General features: G+C 35.3%; 1 protein-coding gene across 1 annotated transcript in view; it reads left to right on the top strand.

Moving 5' to 3' along the window:
• Nucleotides 1–269: 269 nt before the first annotated feature.
• The window catches only part of Lrrc7 (leucine rich repeat containing 7), a 518752-nt gene continuing 493123 nt past the window's right edge, over nt 270–25898 (top strand). The window contains exon 1 of the mRNA XM_047519214.1: nt 270–385. Coding sequence (XP_047375170.1) covers nt 384–385 — 2 coding nt within the window. The 5' untranslated portion in view covers nt 270–383. The remainder of the gene's footprint in view (nt 386–25898) is intronic.

The raw sequence follows: 25898 nt of genomic DNA, 5'->3' as shown, positions 1-25898 counted from the left end.
TCTGGGGGCGGGGAGGGAGCTGCGCCTCCGCCACCGCCGCCGCTGCTGCTGCGGTCGCTAGCGCGGCGCGCAGGGCAGGCGGAGGCCGGGGAGTGGACGCGCTCCTGCCTCCCCCGCCGGCGCTCTGGGCTTCCCCTCGGCGGCTCCCCGCGGGAACCTCACCAGCGGTCCACCTGAAGGGCATCAGCATCATGGTCTAACGCGGCACCTGCCTGGAATCCCCTCTTTCTCCTCCTCTTCCTCCTCCTACTCCTTTTCTCCTCCTCCTCCGAGGACTCTCGCACCTACTCTACTGCGGACCCTCGAACACTTTAAGGAATAACCCGTAGCAGCTGCACGGCTCACGCTCTCCAGAACCTCATGGGCAGTTTCTCCCGCCGGCGATGTGAGTAGAGCACTCTTGCACGGTGGCCGAAGGGGCTGCGGGGGGCTTCGCTGCCTGCGGCCGCAGGGACCCTGACCACGCGAGGTGTGGGACCCCAGCGGCCGGCTGGGGGTGGGCATGGGAGGGCGGGAGTCTTGGGCGCTCGCTGGGAGCTGCTCGTGAGGTGGCCCGCGGAGGCGGCGGTGCTGTGGTAGGTGCCGGGTATTTGGAAATGGGATGCTAGCTGGGCGAGTGCAAGGGAACACTAAGTGGCTTGGGCTGGTGAGAGACCCTAAAGGGTTACATACTGCGAAAAGGAAAGGTAAAGAGCGAGTGTTGGGTACAGATGCTGGGACCATTGGTCCAGCTGAGGTTAGGCTTTGCTCCTCTTATTATCTTGGGTATCTCCAGTCAGCCTTTTCCTGGAGGTGTGTGAGGAACGGAGCGCGTGTTTGGTCGACACACACACACACACACACACACACACACACACACACACTTGTGGCAGGTCGCACTCGTCCGTTTTTCTTGGAGGGTGTTGTATTACTGTCTTGATAGCTAATTGTTTGAAAAATGCTCTTAGGAGATCTTTATGTCATTGAGGATTGCAGGGGTGGGGCTTGGGGAAATAAAGGAGATAAAGGAGCACGAAAGACCGGAGGACGGGAAGAAGTGGGGGAGCAGTGGGGTGAAAGCTTTCCCTAGGAGTCAGGGAAAATGATGCCTCCCTCTCCCTGTGCCAGACAACTCCTACCCGCATATCTCCTTTGTGTTCCACGGAGAAGCTGGTGAACCCGCACTATTCCTAATTCAGCACTGGGCCCCTGTGCATCCTCCTCTCCCAGTCATTAAGGATGCAGGACGTGTTTCCGATCCTGTGGAAAGAGGGAGGAAAGCCCGTTAGCATTAGGGTAATCATGGCACCCTGGCTCACCGGACCGTGAGACTGGCTACCGGAGGTCTCTAGTCTGACTGTTTTTAGAGTCAAGAACCAGGAGATGGGTGGAGATGAGGGTTGTACATATCGCCTTTAAAAATAGTGTGACTTCATAATAACGGAGATGGCTGCAAAATTGCTTCATTACACTTCTTCTCCACCATCAGGGCGGAATAAAAGACCCTCCTCAGTCCTCTTCTCCCTCTCTTCCCTCACTATCTCCTCCCCATTAAGTCACAAAGCAAGCGGGTTGGGCGAGAGGGCACACAGCACAGCACGAGGCGGAGAAGAAGGGGTCACTTTCACAACTCCTGGGAATCGGCTACAGAAAGGAACCATCTGCGACTCCCACGTTCCTTTCGAAGTTCTCCTTCAAAAGGAATTAGGAATAGAGGGAGGGGGTGGGTGGGAATCAGACACAGGGGTCCGCCACCTGCTCTTTTCCATTACTTTTCTAATACACTTACATCGAATTTACCTGCAGTGGTAATTGGGTCAGCAGGTAAATATGTGTACCTGTAAATGTTGAAATATGGCTCTCCTGATGGAAGAAAAGCAATTTGTATTTGAGCATATTTTAACCTGGGCAATATTTCTAAGCACAATAGAGATTTTGTAGCGTGGGCGAGCAGAGTGCATTCCAGCGAAAGCAGGACACGTGATCCCTCCAACCGGAGAGATACAGTATTAGGAACTCGATTTTCTTTGTTCCAGCCTGAGCCTATGGGATGCTCAGCATCTCAGTTGCTGAAGACCTCCTATAAAAGGAAAATAATAACAACAGTAAGAGCAACAATAATATTAAGTTGACCGTAAGTGAGAATAAAGCGGAAAGGAGCCCAGGTAGATAGTTGCCGGTGAAGGGCTTGAATCCTGATATTCCATCTACTGCCCACCCTCCATCCCCACCCCGGCCCCATTCTCTTTTTTAAAAAATGAGGTATTCCCTGTGGGAGACGCTGTAGAAAAGTTCTCCAGCCCCTGTACACGTGGGTTCTCCAGCGCCTCAGAACCTGCTGCCATTCGCAACAGATTCTGCCACCTCCTGGGTCCAAGTGTCACGCCTCAATTCAGGCATCCTTAAACTGACTTCCGGGACTCTAAGGGAACCACCAGGAGATCTTTCTGCAAGAGTGTAGAGCAATCACGTACCTGCGGCTTGGAAACCACTGATCAAACCAGAAAAGAATGAGAAAGTAGGGATGCAGAAAAGATTTTATTTTTCCTTAAAAGTCAAAGGATTGAAGTGCACATATATTGGGGGTGTGTTTAGCAACATCTGTGCTCGGGTTCCTAAGGTGTCTCCAGCCTGTGGGATGTCCTGAAAGCTGATAATTTATTAATTTAATGGAGATAGAACTTGTTCCCCACCCCAAATTTAACAAGGGTTATCTGACTTAGAAATTTCTTATTTTCACTCCATGTATTATAAGCCATCTTAACAGGGCTAAAGTTTTTAAAACGTGGGATATTTCTGTCCTGTGCTGCATTGCATCATGCTAATATGTCATGGCTGAGAAAGCATAGTCAATTTCCATAACATAATGAAGTGAAAGTTCTTTATACATTTTTTAAAAATTTGTCCAAGAAAAGATGTGTACTTACCATGGCAACGCTTGCATTCTACATCACTGGTGCCTGCACATATGCAGCTTCAGAATTAGAAACAACTTCATAAAGAAACAAACCTGGTCCAATTACAGTAGCCATGTTTTATTCAGAATTTTATCACAGCTTTAGACTGGCATTTAAAATTTTCTTAAAATCTCATTCCATTTTTTTTCATAAGCTTTTAATTTTCTAATTCATCTATAAAGAACAGGACATACACTTAAAGTATCTTCATGCATCTGAATTTTTGTTTGCTTTGGGATTTTAAAATATTGTGAAAATTATTAATTAGTATTATAAAATTTTATTCCTTAGAATCTACATAGTGTTAATTCCCATGGGTATTTCTTACATTTCTTATTTTCTAATAAGTAATGCAGGATAAAATTTTTTGGTGAAACCACAGTTTTCTTCATTGTGACTTAAAATGTCCATTTTAAAGAACATGTCCATTTTTAAAGATGTTAAATTTTAATTGATATACCAAAGTTATACCTTTTGATACTAGAATTTTCTGAATGACTATAGCCTCAGTACAAGAATGAATCACACATTCTATGAATTATAACTTCATTCCATAACCACATTAACAAAGCCAAAGAGTAACCAACTATTCATAAATCACCATCCAGATTATTGCTGAATTCTTTTGTTTTTTCTTCTTCACATAAATTATTTGATAATTTGTTGGAGAATTATTCCTTTTGAAGATATATGGTATTCATTGAACATGGCAATCATAATAATCTAACCAGCAATAAAAGGCATTATTTTTTTCTCTTCAGTAATGACGACAGCTTTGTAGAGTATCATCCACACTCTCTTTGAATGCGTCATGTGAATTTGCAACATAACTTTGGGGAACTATTAGTTCACATTTGTGACACAGAACAGACATTTAGTTTGTGACAAGTCTTCTGACCATTAAGTAATTCCTGTCTCCCAGGAAAGATATGCCAGAGATGATTCTAGGTGAGAACCTTGGAGTTTTTACTTTGAATATCTTCAATGTAGGGGACACATTAGTCTTCCATAGGAGATTCTAAGGTATCAATATTAAAAAGTGGATATCTTAATATTAAAATAGCAATATCAACCTATAGTGTAATGATTATATTCTATTTTGAGGAAGCACACAAGTAGGACATTCACAGATGGGATTCCTATATCACCTATTTTATTAATGTTTATTATAATAAACATCAAAATCAATAAACCCAATTGACATATTTTCAACCAAGGTGCAACCACAGTTCAGACTGTTGTACATTCTATGGATTTTGACAAATGTGTGATAACATGAATCTTCCATTTTAATATCATACAGAATAGTTTTACTGTCCTAAAAATCCCCTGTGCTACACCTATTCATCCTTTCCTCCCTAAAACCTCGGTAAACAACAACTTTTCACTGTCTCCATAGATTTTCCTTTTCCAAAATGTTGCGTAGTTGGAATCACGCAATATATCACATCTTTGCTTGGCAATATTTGAATTGAATTGTGAATTTTTTATAAAAACTTAAAAGTGATACTACAAATCAACAAAGTTTGGAAGATGGTGACATAAGTCAATGATCTTTCTCCTTCGTAAAGTTTTAATCATTTTCTATAAGTTATGAAGCATTGGGAATATGTTTTTATGGAAATGCTGTGGGGTATTACCCTGAGACAGTCAAAGAGGGTAAGAAAACCTTAGGTACTTTCAAAAGTAATATGTAATCACCAATAACACAATCAGCCTCTTAAATCTGCACAATAGAGGTTGTAACAATTGCTAGATAATTGTAGTACATATCAAATAATAAGAGAGTGAGTTGGATATTTTAGAAGAGCACAGCATAAACTTTTTAATATACATCAGTTTTTCTTTAGTACTGTTTTGTTTGTGTGTATATGTGTGATTGTATGTGGTGATGCATAGTGTATTTTAAAAGAATGCCATTTAAATAAATTTATCTATTTTCTCTCTTGAAATTAAGTAAATATACTCAGGAATCTACAAACACCACTTCACATCATGCTTCTCTTACAATAAATAGTGCCTGAACTTCCAGTTACTAAACATGTTCTATGTGTCCGTGCTCTACTTCAAAATAATCCTGTAAGAAATATTATTTACATTTCAATTATTAGAAAATAGAGGCTTAATCATAGCATAGTTAGAAAGTGATGGGTCAAGATTTAAACCTAGATTTGTCTCCTTGACCTTTACCCCTATATCATGTTCTCTCCTTCATAGGCATAGATTGAAGTTTGTTAAATAACTGAAATTTGTTATAAAATAGAACATTTTCCTGATGTAAAAGGAACAAATAAGATTTTGATCTAGCTTTTCAAAATGATCTACAGATTTGGTAATAATGAACTGCATTATTTTTTAATATCAGAGATATTGTTGCTTGTTTTCCTGGCATAATTAATTCATGACAGAAACATTTACTAACCTATTAGAATCTGTCATATAAAAGTACATTAAGAAAGTTTTCAATAAAACATGTTTTAAGTCAATAGCTGTCATCTACACTTTGAAACTCTGATATAGTTGATAAATAAGCCTCTAGAGAAGTGTCAGATATGCTATTTAAATTATTAATCATAATAGAAAAATATAATTTGTCACTCAAAGACACATGGAGAAATTAATAAATTTAAAAACCCAAAGGATTTTTATGCACATTTTCATTGTGTTGCTCCCTGCTTTGTTAAACTACTTAAAATCTCTATAAAAATATTTCACTTTAATACATATGCAGTATAGTTACCAGAGATGAAGTATTAAGATTTATATTAGCCATGACATGATCTGTTTAAATATTTTAACAGTGAAGCAGATGTTTACATAGCTTAAATAATTCATTTACTGATTTCCTAAAGATAGCATTTTTTCAGTTGCACTAGGGTGTTTCTCTACATTAAGTTTAGTATTTAAAACCAGAAGGGTTACACTATGTCCAAGGTACTATCATAACAATATTGTTATGGTGAAAACATAGAAGGTGTGTGTGTGTGTGTGTGTTCAGATGAAGAGAATTAGCTTTTATGGTGCTCACAAAGTAAAGTAGTATGAGAACAAGCAAGAAGCTATAACTTATAGAAAAGAGGTAGCTGATTCTCACTTCTTTATGAAATTTTCATAGTTAGAAAGAGAAGAACATAATACTGTGAAAAACAGTAAGGCCAACTTACCAAAAATATGGGACAAATAGTTGGAAAACAGATGTTAGATGTAGTTCACTGAGAAAAAAAATAAGATTTTAGGCTATTATATTGGAAGAGATAGAGATACCTTTATGTGGTGAAATATTTTGTAGAAGTGTGGCTGCATTATCAAGTTATGAATCATGGAAGGAAAATCAAGAAATAACCTTGCTAAGATAATGCCTAAATGTTATAAAGACATTTGGACTGAAAGGTGAGCAGTATACCTTAAGCTAAAATGTCAGCTGAATTTAAAAAGATTACTATGATATAAGGTGGTATAACTAAAATAATTAAGAAGTGCAAGAAATTAGTAATTGCTTGAGTAGTAATTGCTTAAGTGTTCTGTGTTCACCATTGTAGTTATCACCAGAAATAGTCTCCTAAAAATCATGAAGACTAGACTACATGTTTACAAGAACCCTCATAACATTGAATATTTATTGTCTAGTATTATTATGAGTTAGTGTAAATTAGGACATGAAAGTTTTCTTCTTTATTTCTAGTGTGATTAATTTCTTAATCACAATTATAAAAGCTATTATAATTAAATCAAATACCTAGTTAAACTTTGAGTGATTCTTAAATATTAGCAGTGTCCTTAGGGTAATACCATATTGTTGAACAGGTATAATGTGCATATACACATATAGCTGAAATTGTTCTATTTCACAACACATACACACATAGCTGTAATTTTATGGTTTTACATGTTCACAACTCTTAGGAGCTAGAAGCTAGCTAGAAAATACTTGAAAGTGTCTCATCTTATGAAAAAGAAAACCGAGGCCCAGCTTAGTTTGCTTTCCTGATTGAAGATGCGGAGTTGCTGATGGGAGAAGTGAGCAATGGAACCACATCTCTTAGCTCCTAAACTCTGCCAGTAAAATCACAGTCTTTTGGAAATACTGGAGCCTTTTCTTCCTGAGAAAAGAGAAAGAGGGAAATGAACCTTAATCCCATGATCCAGTTAATGTAGCTAGACAATATGATGACACCATCCAAAACACATTTCTTTTTCATTTAATTTTAGCCTGAATTTTTCCCTGTGTTTTTGTTTGTCTTTAGGATTTTGGACAATTGCCTTATCTCTCTACTTTGATTTAACTCTTTAGGCAGACTGCAGTGTTATAAGTTTAACATCCATTAACTATTACATTTTTTAAAAGATGCCTTTATTTAAGAAATATGGAATTCATTTTCACTAACATTGAGCTTGTCTAAATTTGGATACTAGACCTATTCTTAATGAGAATTAAAATGTTCTCTTAAATTATTGATTTCCATGATAATTCCAGCTAAATGAATATTAGATGATGGGAAAATGTTCAATTCATTTTAAATAAATGAATTATCTTCTAAATTCACTAATTTCATTAAAGGCCAATCAATGAGTTAAATCAAAAGAAGCAATGATTTAAAATGATGTTAGTCCTATGAAATATTTCATGAAATATGGATTAGGAAAATATTTTAATCAGTAAGATACAATACGATATAGTCTGTTTGAAACAGACCCATTTCTGTGAGTTTTTTTCACCCTCTCTAAAAGGTGTTTTATGTTTGTTTGCTTGCTATCTTTTGTCTCCCCTGACATATCTGAGGTTTGCTTCTCCAGACAAAAAGCATGCTAGTGGAACTCAAAAGTTACACTTCAAAGCGTCCTTCAAAACAAAAAACTCCCTCCAAATATCTGTTTAATTTGTGGTATAGCTTAGTTCTTCTCTGACAAGACAAATATGAAATAAATGTTTCTCATTTAATGTTTTCTGTAATGCTCAATTATCACTCCACATTATCTAGAAGCTTTGGTTACTGTGAAACTTAGGGAAGGAAGTTTTTCAAGCTACTGACAAAACATTAGCAACACTTACAAATAATTTTTGAAATTATGATGTACCTCTCTTAAAATAGATGCATTTTCATTATAAGCAATGAAATAAAGGATAGTTACAAGGTGTTAAACAAAATATTCCTGTACAGTCCCATTTAATAACTCTCTTCAAAAGACAGATTGAAACTTCTTAGTACAAATAATGTTTAAAATTGAAGAAACTCCATGATGACTAAATTAGTGCATCTCATATCAGCACATTAACCACGCTTTGCATTTGTAGAGTGGTTCTTACTCACGCTGCCTTTCACTGTTCTGTTCTAAGACTCGTGGGTGTGATGGAACGGAACACACTTCTGCATCTGTGATATAATCCCACACACCATTTTACATGACAAAATCTGAATGTCCCAAGACCATGTGTTACCAGTAAGACATCAACCTTTACCAGCTCAGATTTTGAATCACCCCCAAAATAATACCTGTTTTATCTTTCAAAATGTCTTAATTTTTTCATTGGGATGTTATTTAGATATACAACATCAGGGAAAAGGGCATTTTGTTTGCTTGCTAGTTTTCCTGCCCTGACATATCTGTTTGTTTCCTTCAGACAAAAAAGCATTATATGGGAATTCAAACTGTGTTATAAGCAAAGGGGGTTGGTGCAAAGGAGATAAACTTTTCTATTTTGATATAGGAAGAAACTACTACAACTGATATATATTTATTTTCCATATAAATTCATAAAACTGATAAACTTTATATAAAGTTAATATATAATTATATTAAATAATCACACTCTATATTAACATAGGGTACATGATCATTTAAGAAACTCTATCACTTATTTATGAAAACATAGCATACAGGAAGAAAATGGACACCAAGAATTCATTTACCTTAAAGTACAATGTGCTGGTGAGTAAAAGGTTAGAGCAAGTTTTATGTAAAAAGTCTTCAAAGGTTGCATTTTTATTCAGTTCCTTAGCTCCAAACACTTTTTGCTTTCAACCTTAAGCATACTTCCTGACATGGATCAAAGATCCTTGTCATCTGCAGCCATCATCAAGGCATATATCTTCTCTATTGATTATCAATTAGTGTAAATTTAGCCCCAAAGACGTGGTGAAATAGTGACTGCTGACCAAATAATGTCAGTGTCTTCATCTGTTTCTGGTTGCTATAAAAGAATTCCAGAGACTGGATAATTTATAGAGTAAAGGTTTATTCACCTCATGTTTCTGAAAGTTAGGGTCATATCTGGAGAGGGGCTTCTTGCTGGTGGGGACTCTGTAGAGCCCCAAGGACCTGCAAGTTATGACATGAGGAGAGGGATGCATTCAAGAGACAGAGCCAAACTGGATTTTGTAGCAGTCCTACTCTTAAATCACCTGTCAATCTGTTAATCTACGAACAGGCTCTGTTCCCATGACCTGTAATCCAGGGCCTCACACATGCTTGGCAAGTACTTTACTACTGATCTACATCCCTCAATCCTCTAATCACCTCTTGGAGGTTCCACCTAGTACCATCTCTCTAACATTTCTCAATGAGGATTAAATTTTAACATGAGTTTTCATTTCCACAGGGAAATGAAACCAGAGCAGTCAGCGTCTCCGTGATCATTCTTAGGGATGTAGTTGTCACTCCTTTTGTCTCTACTAAGGACCAAGATAGGCCCAAACCTCAAGGGCACAACTCTTCTTTACATGTGTAAAATTGTCCATAACTTGTACAAAGGAATATGTTATTTATACCATTCCTCCTTTTCCTGGTAGAATTTCTTTGAATGATCATATGTGGAAAATAGATTGAAATACAGAAAAAAGAAACTCATATTTGGGTTCTGGGAAAATTATTGCTTTCTAGTTCTCAATGTTATTTAATGACTTTTTAATGTAATTGTTTAATAGATGATAAAATGACATATTTTTAGTATAGAAGATAGGAAATTTTATTGGTAGTTATGAATTAGAGTCCCATGAACCAGCATTATGAAAAATCATATATTGACTGCTATAATTTACACTATAACAAAAAGTCCTAGAATGTGACTTAAAGCATTTTGCCCACTTCCCTACCAGATAGAAGCTAAATGAGAAATTTATCTTTAAGTTGAATAATGATTACTGTTACCTCATAATGTCTTTTTAGAGTAATTTGTTGAATAAAAAACATATTGAACCGGACACAGTGGTGCACGCCTGTAATCCCAGGAACTATGGGGGCTGAGGCAGGAGGATCCCAAGTTCAAGGTTACCATCAGCAATTTAGTGAGGCCCTAAGCAATTTAGTGAGACCCTATCTCAAACTAAAATGAATAAATAAATAAATATAAAGGACTGGTGACGTGGCTCAGTGGTTAAGAGCCCTTGGGTTCCATATCTAGTAAAATAAATAAATAAATAAAATAGAATAAAATTTGAATATTTAATGACTTAATGAAACTTCAGAATTCCTTAAAAGCATTCTCTCTCTATTCTTAAAAATGTTTACACCTTCAAATTGTGTGATTTGTGTGATCACCCAAAGATCACTTTAAGTTGTTTTTTGTTTCCCATGATGCTTCAATATATGGTTCAGTCATTGCTAACATTGTTATTTAAATAACTGCCCATTTAAATGGCTATCCCCCAAGCCAACACATACATAGGGACTCACTTAAATTTTCATACCTTTAAAATTACCTCACAGCCTAGTGCAGGAAAAAAAAAATGCATGTTTTATGAATTAGTGATTGACTAAATTAGTGGTTTCACTTGCACTTCTGAATGTCCCTATATGAATTTTGTACCCTTTAGAGCATTTCCCTTCCATTTCTTCTTCTCTTCCTTTTCTGAGAACATCATAGAACTTTACTTCCTAGCCCCTCCTTGCAGCTAATTATGGCCATGTGACTCACTTTGACGAATGCAATAGAACAAAAAAATGAGGGATATCTCTTCTGTATGCATGTTTCAGGGCACTGCTCTCCCTTTCCCTGAGGTAGCAATTGTAGAAACCTGTCACTATGGAGCCTTCTTCCACCTGGGCCTGAATGGCTGCACTAAATCAAGTCTTCCCGGAGCATATGCATTCAACACATAGTTTGAACCAAAAATGAATGTTACCCTGTTGAGATCTGTGGGTTATTTCTTACTGGAGAATAATGTAGCCTTTCTTTCCTCTTAATTTAAGAGACAAAGTGAAATCGTAGTGAAGGTGGAATCCTGATGTAGTTTATGGTGCCACCACTACAGAAGTGGTTTGGTGTGGACAGGGTGCGTATCAGGGATTGAACTCAGGGGCACTCAACCACTGAGCCATATCCCCAGCCCTATTTTGTATTTTATTTAGAGACAGGATCTCACTGAGTTGCTTAGTACTTCACCCTTACTGAGGTTGGCTTTGAACTTGAGATCCTCCTGTCTCAGCTTCCTAAACCGCTACAGAAGTGTTTTATGAGCATGCCTCTAATTTAGTTCATAATGTGAATATATGTTCTCATTGATTAGAGTTATAGTAATTAACACAGTCATTATTTTAAATATATAAAGATCAGTTCCCTTGAGAAAATTTTGAGGTTCTCAGTTTGTAACTTTGTACACAAGCATATTTGATATGCCAGAAGTCTAAGAACTATGCTACTACTGTTCTTGTACAATTCAGTAATGACTTCTCTGATGTGTAAACAAATCAGAGAAACAGAGTGACACATACTTTCTTATCCTTTATACTTTGGAAAACTTTCTATAATAAAAAATTGAGCTAGGATTTTGGTTGTAGAAATGGAAAGAGGTAGATGAAGCTGAGATAAGCTTTGTAGGAATTATTGGACTCATTGCTGAATTGATAGTGGAGAGGGTTAGTGAGAAAAAGTGTGATATTAAGTATTATTCCAAGATTTCTGGCATGAGAAACAGTATACATGTAGGTACAGTTTGTAGACTGAAGAATCATGGGGAATAAATTAATTTATTTAAGTATATCCATAACACTGATACTAATCTGAAGAAAACTGAGTAACTGGCTGATATATTGGAGAAGCATGAATCAGAGCATCAATTAATAAAAATACACACTTACACCTATATAAAATTACTGGAAATATAGTGAATATTTTTGTGGAGAAATAACTAAAGTCTCTTTTTAAGAAAAAAAATGTTTTCAAGTAAATGATAATTGGAATTTCAATAGAGTGACTCACTTTATATTGCTATCTTAGTTTTATTTTAATTATTTTTTGGCATGAAAGGAAAGCATGATTGCATACCCACTCCCTCTGAATGCTAATTTCTTCCATCTTTCTCTCCCCTGCCCCCACCTCTCTCTTTTCTTTTTGGTACTAGGCATTGAATCCAGGGATACTTAACCACTGAACCACATCCCTAACCCCTTTTTTTTTTTTTTTTATTTTGAGACAGGATCTCACTAAGTTGCTGAGCCTGGCTTTGAAACTAAAGATCCTCCTGCCTCAGCTTCCCAAATCTTGCTGAGATTACAGGCATGTGCCACCATACCCAGCTTCCATCTTTTTGTGTAATACTTTATAGTTTGGAACAACAGTTTACTCCTGATCCTTTTATATGTGGTTTCCTAAGATATGCACAAGACCTTCTGCTCACAGATAGTATGTTTCGTGTCCATTCAAAGTATATTGGCCAAAGCAAGTCACACAATCAAGTTTGGCGTAGTGTTAAGTACTCATGCTTGAATAAAGGCTCAGTGATGTGGTCAGGAACTGTGAGTCATTTCAGATTTTCATCTATTTCTCAGGTAGTGGTTTCAGCATTTATATGTTGAAAGATAGTTTTTACATCCTAATATAACTGCCTCTCACTGAACTAGCACCAAAGGACATAGCAGTAGTGAACTATACATAGTTGTATAGTTCCCTGGGTCTCTTCCTGGGCTTTTGGATTCTGGCCAGCAAGTAGATTTATTTAATGCAGTTCTACTTGTGAATATGTAGTGGTTTTTCTTTCTTCATTGAGTTGAAATGCATTTTGCACATTTCTCAAATAAAATGAATTTTGCTATGTCCTACTATTTCCCTAAGTTATGGGGCATTTGGAAAATATGACATTTGTCTTGAAATTAGATGAATAGCAATTTAATTTTAATTTGGGGAAAAGAAAGTCCTATCTTTTTGAGTATTGAAGTTTAAGTATAAAATAAAATTTTATTTTATTATCAAAATCTGGAGGATTTTTAGAGTGATTTGATTTTAAGGATGGATGTACCTTGGAATTTTTGAGATACCTATCAAGTCAAAAAGCCTGAAATTCCTTTAAATGTGCAAAGCCTTATTTTGTTTAGGTCTACTGCATCTAAAACTTTGGGTTATAACTGTAATTTGTGAACTATATTTCACAAATAAAAAATGTTTGTTTTGCTTTATTATTACATGGAATCTTTAAAGTCATGAGTATATTAATTAAATTCTTCAGAAGTACATAGATTAGACCATTCACATTTCTACTTCCTCTGTGTTCTTTTGAAACTAGTAGGACTCCTATTTTGAAGGATGACACATTAACCTCTGGAATAATGGTTTTCAAATATTTTATGATTGTGTAATGCTTTTATCAAGTGGAACACTACAAAGAACTCTAATACATAAAACAAAAATAAGTTAAACTTCTGTGTTTAAAATGACTGTTTTATGACTATGTTTACTAATAATTATCATGGCAAAATATAATTATTTCACAATTTTGTAATTTAACAGAAAAATAACTCCAATTGGGGAAATCATATAAAATAAAGATATTATTATTATTTTTAGCTATAGATTACCAACAAACTCATGGTTGAGCTAAGTCATTCAAACTGTCTTATGTGTACAAACAGGGTTAATTTAGGTTAGCTCTCATTTTTAATTTTTTTTTTTATTGACAAAGAGAAATATTATTCACACACAGACTCAGAGAGGGTTACTCCATCACATGAATTATCAGGGCATATGCAAGACCTCTCCAATACAGAAAGGTGTTTGGGACTGTGGGCCTGCCTCTTAACGAATATCTTTATTGTTCAACTAAATAAGCAAAAGATGGAGAAAACAAAACTCCAGGGTAATCTGAGATAAATGAAAGGATTTACTCATTTTGATCAATATGGCTTATTAGTATAGCTTTGGTTTTTGGTCCAGTCAGAATTAGGATTGCTATCTTTCCTCATTCTAAATATTCTGTCAAAATTGGCTAACGTTCTTGTGAATGTGGGTTTTAATATAATCATCAAAGAACAACTTCAGAGACAAAGGTAGACAGAAATATTATTTCCTCAGAATTCCATAGATCTGTTACCCCATAAAACTGAAATACGTGAAGATATTTGAAAGGTCTTCTATTTTTTATACGACATGGAATTCTTATTTTTTGTTGACTCATCTGTATTATTCTCTTGACATCTGCTATACTGGCTTTTGAATTTTCAAGTATCTGTCAAAATTATACTTTGCTGGTTCTATGGTTCAGTGACATGCAGAGTTGAATTGTAGTCAGATCAAAGATAGAAGTTTTTTGAAGGAAGACCACTAGAGTAGAGGGAGGGAAACTAGGGGGAAAGAAGAGGGGAAGGAAGAGAGGAAGGAAAGAGAAAGTAATGGGGACTGATTAGAGCAAATTATATAGTCCATGCATGTTTGATTATGTCAAAATGAACCCCACTATTATGTTTAACTCTTATGTATAAATACAAACATAATAAATACATAAATAAATAAGTTGAAATTTTTCTCCTTTCTTTCTAGCTGGGTGAACATAAGAAAGTTATTTTAACTTTCCATATCATAATTTACTCATACTTGAAGTGCACACAGTAATGGCCATCCCACATAAAGGCTGTGATGATTAAATAATTTAATCAAAAAAAGCAATTAAATTCCTTAATGATACTTTGAACATGCTGTTTGAATCACATTTACCCTTCCCACCCAAAACAATGGTTCAGTTTGCTATTTCTTTGGAGATAAAGACGAAAATTTGTCATTTTTCCCTGCAAGACCTTCCAGTCAGCTATAACAGTCTAGATTTGCCTCCTACTTGTCCCAAAACATTAATTTTCTTGAGATAAACCTTATTTCCTACCACCTCAGGGTCTTGATTCAGGTTATTCTGGTTAACTACTTTCTTTACCTGTTAAACTCCTATTTTATCCTATTTGAACTCAGTGATAACTTCTGAGAGAAGACTCTGGTATCTTGTTCTCTTCTGGCTCTGCACACATACAGAGCCAAAATGATACATGAAGTGTTCCATAGGTGTATGTTGACTGTGAACTGCTGTACTGATCCACAACTGAATCTTTCTGATTCTTTGAAATGCTTACCTCAAACATTTTTTAAAAACTGCCTAAAATGAATTTAAATAGGAATAGAATAATAGAAGAAAAAGAGTTATATTTATTGGCAGCTTACTATCATTTTAAGAATTCACCTAGGCATAATATACATTTGTTTCCTAGTACAATCCTTACAAATTTTTTTTAAAAATATGATTTTTAGGAAAAAAATTAAAATATGCTATCATTGAATATCTTTGATCTAATTCAAGGGAGAAAAGGATGCGAGTACAATATATCAACTAAAAATGTACCTTTCTTTTTTATGGAAAAGTTAGAGAATGAAAAGAAAATTTTATTACATCAGGAAAAGTACTTGTCATAAATTATTCTAATCTTTTTATTATATATATCTTTACCATGTACAGAGATCAAGTTTAATGCTTTTCAAAATATGATGAATAGTATATATCCAGCACATAGTGTAATATATTTATAAATTGAGTCACTGTTATAAAAATGGTTTCCATCACATCTGGAAGTAATCTATAATGCTGATATGCATTTGCACCCTACACTCAAAAACAAGAGCTTTGAAAGAGCCTGCATGTCAAGAATAAGTTGTGGACTATCACAGTAAACATTTCTTGGAAGTACAATATGTGATAAAACACTTGCAGCCAGTTAAATGAGGGCCAGTGACCTTGTCAGAAAGACACAGCCAGCCACCAGAGAGTTCAGAAGGAACTACATAAACTATTATGAAGAAATATATCCTTCTAAGAATTTTAATTAGCAAATGTTCCATTGTTTATCTTAAACATTTTACAAGATAATGCCCTTGGTTCCTTCGTACCACATATGAATGTAAATTACTAAAATTCTTTGCTTATAGAAATGATTCTTAAAATGGAAGGACTACAGATTCTTAAACAAATCTTGAAATAATGGAGGTTTATGGTAGACTTAAATCTACTATTGTTAAACAGTGGAAGTACTAGGAGCTGGTCTGACACTTACCCAGCTCTGTACTATTTCCAGTTACATTCAAGGATAAATCAAAATTCTGTAATAAAATTAATTTAAATTCCTGTCAGTTAAAAATATTGACCTACTTAAAAGGTTTTTCTTTCTCCCTTCTCTATATGTAAGAACTTGAATATTACTATACTTGGTCTTTCTGACGTTAGCTTCCCTCATCCATCTGTCAAATTAATCTTAGTGAGTGCCTTATTTTTAGTATTAATTTTTCTTTTCAGAAATCCCCAATAGTTTCCCTCATTTATAAAAAATCTAGATTTCCTAAGTTGATGCTCAAAGCCTTTAAACTCCTATTGCAACTTCTCAAACTCTTCTCTGCTGCTTCTTTAAGCAAATGTTCCACTTCATTAAAACTAATCTGAGTTTTCCAAAGAGACTATGTATCTTACCTGGAAGAGATGATATGTGGTAGTGACCAGGACCCTGACTGTGAGATCCCATGGATTTCTGCTCTGTCTTCCTGGAAGCTGAAAGTTTTAAGTCAAAGCTTCCTCCATTCTTTTCCGTTCTTTGACTTCTTGGTCTCTAAAAGAAGAGAGACTGCAATCATAACCATTAGCAGCTGTCTAGGATTGCTTTTTTTTGTTTGTTTAGGTCCTGGGTATTTCACCCAGGGGCTCTAGGTTACATCCACTAAGCTACATCCCCAGTTCCTCCCCCATTTTCTTGAGATAGGGTCATGCTAAGTTGCTTAGGGCCTTTCTATATTGCTGAGGTTAGCCTCAAACTTGCAATCCTCCTGCCTCAACCTCCAGAATTGCTGGAATTACAGGCATGCACTACCACCCCTGCTCTATGGTTGTTTTGAAGACTAAATGAGATAATAAATATATAGAGAACAACAAAAGTCTAATAGTACTAGTTGACCAATAAATGCTAGTCTTCATACTTCTGTTTTATTGAGTTCCTGCTACCCCTAAAAGTATCAATAAATTGCCTAAGACCACATTGAAATATATGTTCTATTGATTACAAAGCCAAATGTGAAGAGAAACAGTGCAGGATTTGTGTCAGTAGCAAGGGCTTTAGCTTTGGTTGGAACTGGAATAGGCTCTTGCTCTGCCTCTCCCCAGCTGTGGACTGTGGACAAGTTAGTCTCTGTAAGACTTGGTTTTGGGGGTCTGTAAAATATACAAAGTAATTCTGTTCTGATTGGGTATTCAGGGAGAAATTTCAATGAGATTATGCGTACTGTTTACTTAAAACAATTCCAGTAATCATTGATAACTGTTATTTATTTTTCTTGTGATGCCAATATAGATGATTTTTAATTGAACTATTCATGTATAAAAGGGCATTTTTACCTAACTTTATTCTTGACATTTTGAATGTTATTTAAAGCAGTAACACTTGTTCTTTATTTTTCTAAAATGCAGTCTTTTGTCAATTACTAAGCAACAAAATCCAAGATCCTAAGAAATTTCAATTACTGTTAAACTTTGGGTTTTCTGTTTTCTGAGGTCTGAGGTACCAAATAGAATCCGAGTAACTCAAATAAGTCCTAGTTTGTTTAGTTAGACTCTTTAAATGATGCCTTTTGCAGAAGGCATCATTTTCTTTGACATATTTACCTGAAGAAATGTACTATATATATTTGTATATCTAGATGTCTATTGACCCCTGGAGTATTTTTTAACTAGTGGTGAAAAATGATATAAGATCATAGAGTGTTTTACTGATAGAAAAAATATCTACCTTTTAAATCTGTCCTTTTCATGATTTTATATTACTTATTCATTCAAACTTACATTCTACTTTTTTCCTTATTCACGTTTTTCTTAACCTGTTTTGATTGTTAATTCCTAAAGAGTTTTCAGATTCCTTTTTCTTCATTGTTCCCACCGTTGCTCCCCCAGTTCATCTCCTTTGCCCTGCTTAAGTGACCCACGAACTGGTCCTCACTGATCCCTCACTTCCCCTGGGCTCTTCCTCCAGTTCCACCTCTAGGGACTCTCCAGCCTTGAGGCTCTGGGAAATGCAGATCTACTTGGGACACTTCTGTTTCAACCATCACTAACTCCCTGTCCTGGAAATCTAACATGGATTGCACATACATACAATGACTGCTGTTCATACCCTCATTTTCATTCAATGTTGTGGTCATACTGAGCTATTAAAGGGGAGAGCATAAGTGAAGAATGGAGGAATGTTGGATTGCATGGAGGGAAATGAGGGGAGGGGAGGGAGAGTGGGGGAAAGGAAAGATGGTGGAATGTGACAAACATCATTATTATGTACATGTAAGATTATATGAATGGTGTGACTCTACATCGTGTACATCCAGAGAAATGAAAAGTTGTACCCCATTTGTGTACAATGAATCAAAATGCACTCTGCTATCATGTATATCTAAATAGAACAAACAATTAAAAAATAAATACATTTTTTTAAAAAAAGCTTTAAAAATATACTCCATCTTGCCCGAGCCTTGCTATCTGCCTGAAACACTGGCAAATTCCTACTTACTTTTAGATTGTAGTTTTAAATTTTCTTTCCTTATGAAGCCTCTCCATGTCTTCCTCCCTCTTCCTTCCCAGGGAAAATGAGTGGCTTTTTTCTGTCTTGAAAGTAATTTTTATATATCCATATTATAAGACTATGTTTATTTTAATTGGTTGTCTTTTCCACTATGATAAGCATTGTTATCAGAAACAGTATCTTATTCTCTTCTGTGTAGCCAGCTTTTGGCTCATGGTACCTATTAATAAATATTTGAAAATAAATAGCAAAAGAATGAATGGGTATGAAATTAACAAATGACCAGAATATACATATATTACTTACTCTATCAGGCATAATGTGATCAGGCCTAAATTCTAAATTGTCTGTTTCTTCTTCTCGTTAGTTTCATTTGAAAGGCTGCACCACACATTAAGTTTTCTAAGTTGAATATATAAACATTAAATAAAATAAAACCAATGCAGAATTGTGGAGAAAGTCTGAACTTTGGCATCATAAAATTCAATTTTGAGTTCTAACTGTGCTAAGTCATAGTGAGGAAATTTGAAGCAGGTTACATAATTTTTGTTAAGCCTGTTTTTTCCTCATCTAAATAAAGGAAATAATAATTAATTTACCTCACAATTTAGTCATGAGAGTTCGATAAGGTAAATAAATGGAAAACTTTTGCAAACTATTAAAGACTAGATATTTTTAATTTAATATTTTATTAGGTCTATATTTATAGTTCAGTCATAAATCCTGATGTGCCAACATATAACTTTTAAAATCTAAAACTGATTTTTTTTTCATACTTCTTAAATTCCTGGTTTTTGGTGGAAATTTATCAGGTGGCTCTTTGCCTGAAAACAGTAGCTTCCTCTTTCCTTCTTCTCATGCTGTTGCTTCTGCTGCTGCTGTGTGTGGAGATGGGGAGATTGTGGGAGGGATATCTATTGCCCATGCCATTGTCTTTCTGTGCTCTCTGGCTTCTGCCCAGGTGTCCAACTACTGAGGTCTACGCCCTCTCTACAGCAGCTCTCACTGAAATTTCGGTACATCCCACCAATACTGTGACCCTCTCAGGTGCAGTATTTATGTTCTCCTTACCCAAACTCCCCATTCTTTCAGTCACCCATTGTTTTAGTACTTTATGTTCACCTCAGAAACTCTGAGCTTGGAAACATTCACATCTGGCTAAGGTGTAAAGAGCACACTGGATAAAGAAGCTGTGGTATATATATACAATGGAGTATTACTCAGCCATAAAGAATGATAAAATTATGGCATTTGCAGGCAAATGGATGAAATTGGAGAATATCCTGCTAAGTGAGATAAGCCAATCTCAAAAAACCAAAGGACGAATGATATCGCTAATAAGTGAATGATGACACATACTGGGGGGTGGGAGGGGTTAGTGTTAGGGTTAGAGTTAGGGTTAGGGAAGGGGGCAAGAATGGAGGAAGGAAGGACTGTATAGAGGGAAAAGAGGGGTGGGAGGGGTGGGAGGGAAGGGAAAAAAATAACAGAACGAATCAAACAACATTACCCTATGTAAATTTATGATTACACAAATGGTATGCCTTGACTCCATGTACAAACAGAGAAACAACATGTATCCCATTTGTTTACAATAAAAAAAAAAAAGAGCACACTGGGACCTGGGTCTTCAGGCCCATATCTGTAGAGACCTCCCTAAGTCTACTCAATGAACATTCTGTTGCTCAACTACCAATCAAAGACCCAGGGTGTTCTCAGAGGCTACAGATTTCTAGGGTTGTATTTTGGGAAGAGAAATTAAATTAAGCCTTGAGTAAGGTTTGCCATTGGAAGTATTTTGATGTTTTCTTTCACACCCACTCTGAGATTTTAATCCCACTAATGGGCCTATTATTAATTCCCACTGGTATCCAAACTCTCGTTTTTTTCACTTTGAAACATGCCCTCTTCCTATATAGAGACACACCTGTTTCCTTTGGAGACATTGGATACTAAATCAAGCACTCTTTAAAACTCTGCAGCCATTTGTCAGAACTAAGGCCCATTTCAACTAGTTTTGATACCTAATGTCCAGCTTTTAAAATTCCAAGAAAAACCTCTTTCTCCACAAGTGTTTGATTTCCCAACTATTGTGGCAGATAAGGGATGTTAAACACTCTATTTTGAAATTCAAGGCAGAGCAATGACTTCTCTGTTCTCAGCTAAGTGTATCCTCTCCCTTTGCAGTGAAGACCACTGGTTCCACAGTTGTAAGGGATGCACAGGAATAGGAAGAAAATGTAATTACCTAGTCACAATGTAATTAATATGATCATCTGCAGTTATACCTTCCACAGTTTCTTTAAATAAGCTACCAATTACATTCCCAAAAATATAGATAACAAATTTGATTGTTCAGTGTGTTCTGTGTCCCTAATTATATTACAAATTTAAGACAGATTCAGTGTTCAAGTTTCCTCATTTATAAACTGAGGCTAATAATGTCTAACTCATGGAGTGATTGTGAATATTAAATGTGCTTCTGTAAATAGAATAACCAACATATTTCTTGCATGTGGTGGAGTGCTCAGTAGTTAAATCCCTACTCTCTCTCTTATGTTATTATGTTGTATTCCTCCAAGCACTTAAAAGAGTTATTTAGCAACCAGAATTAGAAAACCTAATAATATTAACAATAAATGCTCCTAATTATGGGTTTAGCAGCCAGCTGTGTAGACTTTTGTAACCTTTGCATAAGCTCTGGGCTAAAGAAACTCTACTGTACTTTAAAAATTATCAGCAACCATGGGGATTGAAAAGTTTTTTAAGAAATCACTTTCATGACCAGCGGTATGTTAATATAATGTCATACTGAAGACAGTTTTTCATGTAGTTGTGACCTTTAAGAGGTAGTTGTCAATGCTAAGTAGGAGGTACTATCAGTGCTAACTTGGTATGTCCAACTAATCCTGACAATGCCAGTCATGAACTAATTGAATGTGCTCATATTGTATGGTTAAACTATTAGATCATGTGCAGTAACAGCCTCTTCATTAGTCCAGGCGTAATATTAAATATGAGCTATAGAAATAAAAAATGCATACAGGGTAAGATCTTTGTAGAAATATAGGCCCTCTGAGTTCTATTAATCTTACAGAGATAGAAGGCTTAAAAGAAATAAATATGGCAACATTTTAAAATATAAGATGATACAACAGAGAGTTATTACTAATGTTATTGCTATTATTACATTGAGAAATGGAGTTTAGAAACTAAACTATTTAACTTAAATATAAGGAACTTAAGCCATACATAAATTGAAGCTTAATTTTCAGTAGATGATGATGATAAAATGAAATGGGAAGTAAATTTAAAAATCTTATGAAAACAGTAGGATATAATGACTGATTGTTGGTTCTGGGTAACAAACCAAAAGAAGATGATGTGCCCAGCCAATGATAGTTCATTTGCTTTATCCCTCCAGACTCTTCAAAGATTTCCTCAAAATAAACAGGCAGAAACCAAAACAGTGATACTCAGTGCTAAAGATAGGACGTTCAATTACTATGGAAGAGTATCCACTTTATAGACATTGTAGTTCCATGATAGACATTGTAGCATCTAAGGTTTATGAGAAAATCTTACCTTGGCACCTCATAAAAAGTGGGAAGGATAAGAAGCTATTTGGCACAAGAGAGGTTTCTTCATAGATGTCAAGAAGAAGAATCTCTCTGTCCAGCAAACATAAATCATACATACTTTGAAGCAAGGCCATATGATCCTTAAATAATCTCCCTATGGAAAAGTGTAATGAAAACAATAGCTTCCATGATGGATTCACTATAAGAGCATTTATAAATCTGATCTTTAGTATTTTGACAACTCTGTGATTCCATGGTTTTTCATAACCCATATCACCAAGATAAATATTTTTATTTTTCTATATAACTTGGAAATTCACCAGAAATCAAATTGGATTCAGGATTGATGATCAGGTGAGTAGTTACCTCTCCATTTCTTCATCCACTTAGAAGCAGATGAAGCAAAGACTGGACATTTTTCTCTCTTATTAGAAAGGCATTAGTAAGTTTATCACATCAGTCTATGCCATATCTCTTTAAGACTGTTCTATCATCTTACCCCAGTGGTACAAAAACTTACCCCTCTTCGCTCTACTCTCCTTTTTTCTTTTATTTCCTCTTTTATTTTCTTCTTGCTTAGTAAACACTTATTCAAAAATTGATTGACCTAATCAAGCCACCTATGTGAAAGGACTGTGTCATGTGCTAGAGGTGAACTTAATTTCTCTCCTCGATAATTTCTCTCCTCGTGGTATCCTCATATCATCTTCAGGGGGAGAAAAGCAGAGCTACGGGATATCTAGGTTATCTTGCCTCTCTACATTATGGCTTATCTCTCCCCACCTCACTTCACAACACAATGTCAGCACAGACCCGCCAGATCCCTTCAGTCTGTTAAAAGGAGCAGATGTTTCATCTAGTGAAAGTTTTAAATGAAATTAAATCATTACATAAAATCTGCTTATTCAAAGAACATAAGAACGTCACCTGAAAGGGAACAAAAATGAAAAATTCAGAGAGATTGTATTATAATTCAAAGAGATTAGTTTATCTCAAACAAAAGAATGAAAAAAAAGAGCAAATAATTTTTTTTTTCTTTTTTGCTCAGAAAAGCTGACGTTTTGGAAACATTTGAGCATTTTCATAACTTTTGAGTCTTAAATCATTACGTTATAAGTACCCAAGCTAGCCAAACACCATTGTAAATTTCCTGTCTAGATGTAGAGCAAACTCTGCTTTGACTACAGCACTAAATTTATGGCAGTTTTCTCCCTACCAAGACTTTGGCTGCAGTATAGTGGGACATTTTAAGAGGCAATGTGGAAATTTAAGAATTTATCTTAGAAATAAAACTGCGAAGTATCTTACTTTTAGATTTAATAAAAGCAGCTAATATTTTCATTTATCAAGTGTACTTTGATAAATGTCTGACATGTACTTAGCTTCACAACATGGGGAGGAGAAATGAAATTTTATATTCCCCAATTACAAATGAGGTAAGTGTGGATGAGTGATTGGGGAAGATAAGTAATTTTCCCAAGGTCCTACATGGCAGTGCTAAAATCCAAGCCTGGAAGTTCTGTGACTTAAATGCTACTTTTTAATGCCTCACAATGGTTTCAGCTTTTTTCTTTTTTACACAAACATGTTTTAAAAACATTCAATGCATGTTTATTTCTCACTAATTATAAGAGTTCAAACATAGCTGATCCTGGCCAGGCAACTCACCTCCATATATGTATTTTTATTTAATTTGATATTTAATTCCATGTATAAGTTTTTCAAAAAATTGGTTTTTTCAAAGATAAATTTGTCGTCTTATAGTATGTATCATGAAAGACAGAGTGAGTAATGAAGCATAAAAATGAGCATTTGGTAATTTGCATTATTTAGAAATTTGATTATTCTTAGTATTTAGTTAATTGAGAAATAAAGAATCATATTCTAAGAAAATTAATGAAAATGAAGTAGATTCATGAAAAACTCATAATAGAATCCAAGTGGTTTTAATACATGATATTTGGAAAGCTAACACATCTTTATATTTTCTATTATTTTACTTCTGGAATCAATTCCCAAGTGGTTAAAAGAATAGTTCAGATTTATCTTAAGAAAATAGTAGATATTTGATAAAAATTTTTTATTTATCTTTTAAAATGCACTGATAGTGTAAGATGACTACAAGAGACTTGGGTATGTGAAATATACTCTAAAATGTTTTTCTTCTGAACCATGATATTTGCTTTTTAAAATGCCTTTTCTTCATAAAACCAAATTGCAACAAAATCTAAGGAATTTGTTAAAACTTATCAAACAGCATTTTCACTACTTTTATTGAAGTGTACACATTCATGGTTGAAATCAGAGACTAGAATGACTTTTATGTTTTCTGATTTAAACATTACTTGGTAAGCCCAGCATTCAGATCACAGGCTTTGTAGTTACAGGAACCTAACCTTTGTGTTTCAATTCATGTTCTATTACTTCCCATCAGTGGAAATAGGGATTGGGAATCTCTTACAGCCATGAACACACAAACTCACCCTAATTCCCTTAATACAACCTCTGTCCATGCAATATATCCAGTTTCTTTGCCACTCAGTAGCTTGGTGGCCTTAGCAAATTTTCTTAAGCTTTTGCAGCTTAATTTTTTCTTTCTAAAATAAGGATAATAATACTTAATGTTGAGGATTGTGATAACTAAATGAAATAATCTACACAGCATCCAGCATAGTACACTTAATTAGTAGGAGCTATACAAATGTGTAGCTCTTTTGTGTAATGTTCTATGAAATTCCTATACTCTATAACCATCCAGATTATATAGATGTCTTCCTAATATGAATAATGCCTAAGCTACATACTTATATACATTGTTCTTTATCTCCTGACTGAATATCTTCACTGAAATAATTTATTGTAAGTAAACTAAAGGAGAAGTTTTATGACTTTATATGTATACAATTAACTTATTTTCCTAAAGGATTATACTAATTGTGAGTGCTTACAGTTTTACTTGGCAAATATTCCAGAATGTAAACAATCACATGGGTATCTCATATTTTCTTCAAAGTGCCCCTAGAAGGCTCTGTTCAATGCTAACAATTCTGTTACAACTCCTAACTATTCTGAACTTCTTTGGAATCATTTTCGTATTGTGGTTCTTGGGGCTGCATATTGAGTTCCCCTCTCCTTCCCCACCTATGTCCTCCATTGCTAAGTCCTGTCCATATTCTATCCATACAGACCCTTGGGCTCACCCCTACTTTTCTCATCATATCATTAGTGCCCTAGTCCAGATCCTCATCATATCTGATCTGAAATATTCCAATAGCATCTTAACTGGTCTTTCTGCCATCCATATTCTATCCTCCAGATAACAATTTTGGTGACAAGAAGCATCTTTCTGAAACCTAGGTCTGGTCAAATATTATATTTAATCCATATTATTCCAATTCTCTTCTCAGTGATTTGGGTGCTCATTTGCTTGGCTGAATTTTGCACCATATGGGTGAAGCAGTAACTAACTATCTAAAAGGATGGGATGGATTTTATCAGTCCCTGTTATTACCACATACATAGAAAGTGATAAAATTGTACCTAAAGAGTTTTAATAATGATCATAGGCATTTGTTTTGAATGTCCA

Source organism: Sciurus carolinensis, chromosome 1, assembly GCF_902686445.1.
Source record: "Sciurus carolinensis chromosome 1, mSciCar1.2, whole genome shotgun sequence".
NCBI classification, from domain to species: domain Eukaryota; kingdom Metazoa; phylum Chordata; class Mammalia; order Rodentia; family Sciuridae; genus Sciurus; species Sciurus carolinensis.
The sequence above is the reverse complement of the archived record's forward strand: the minus strand, read 5'-3'. Positions and strand labels throughout refer to the sequence as shown.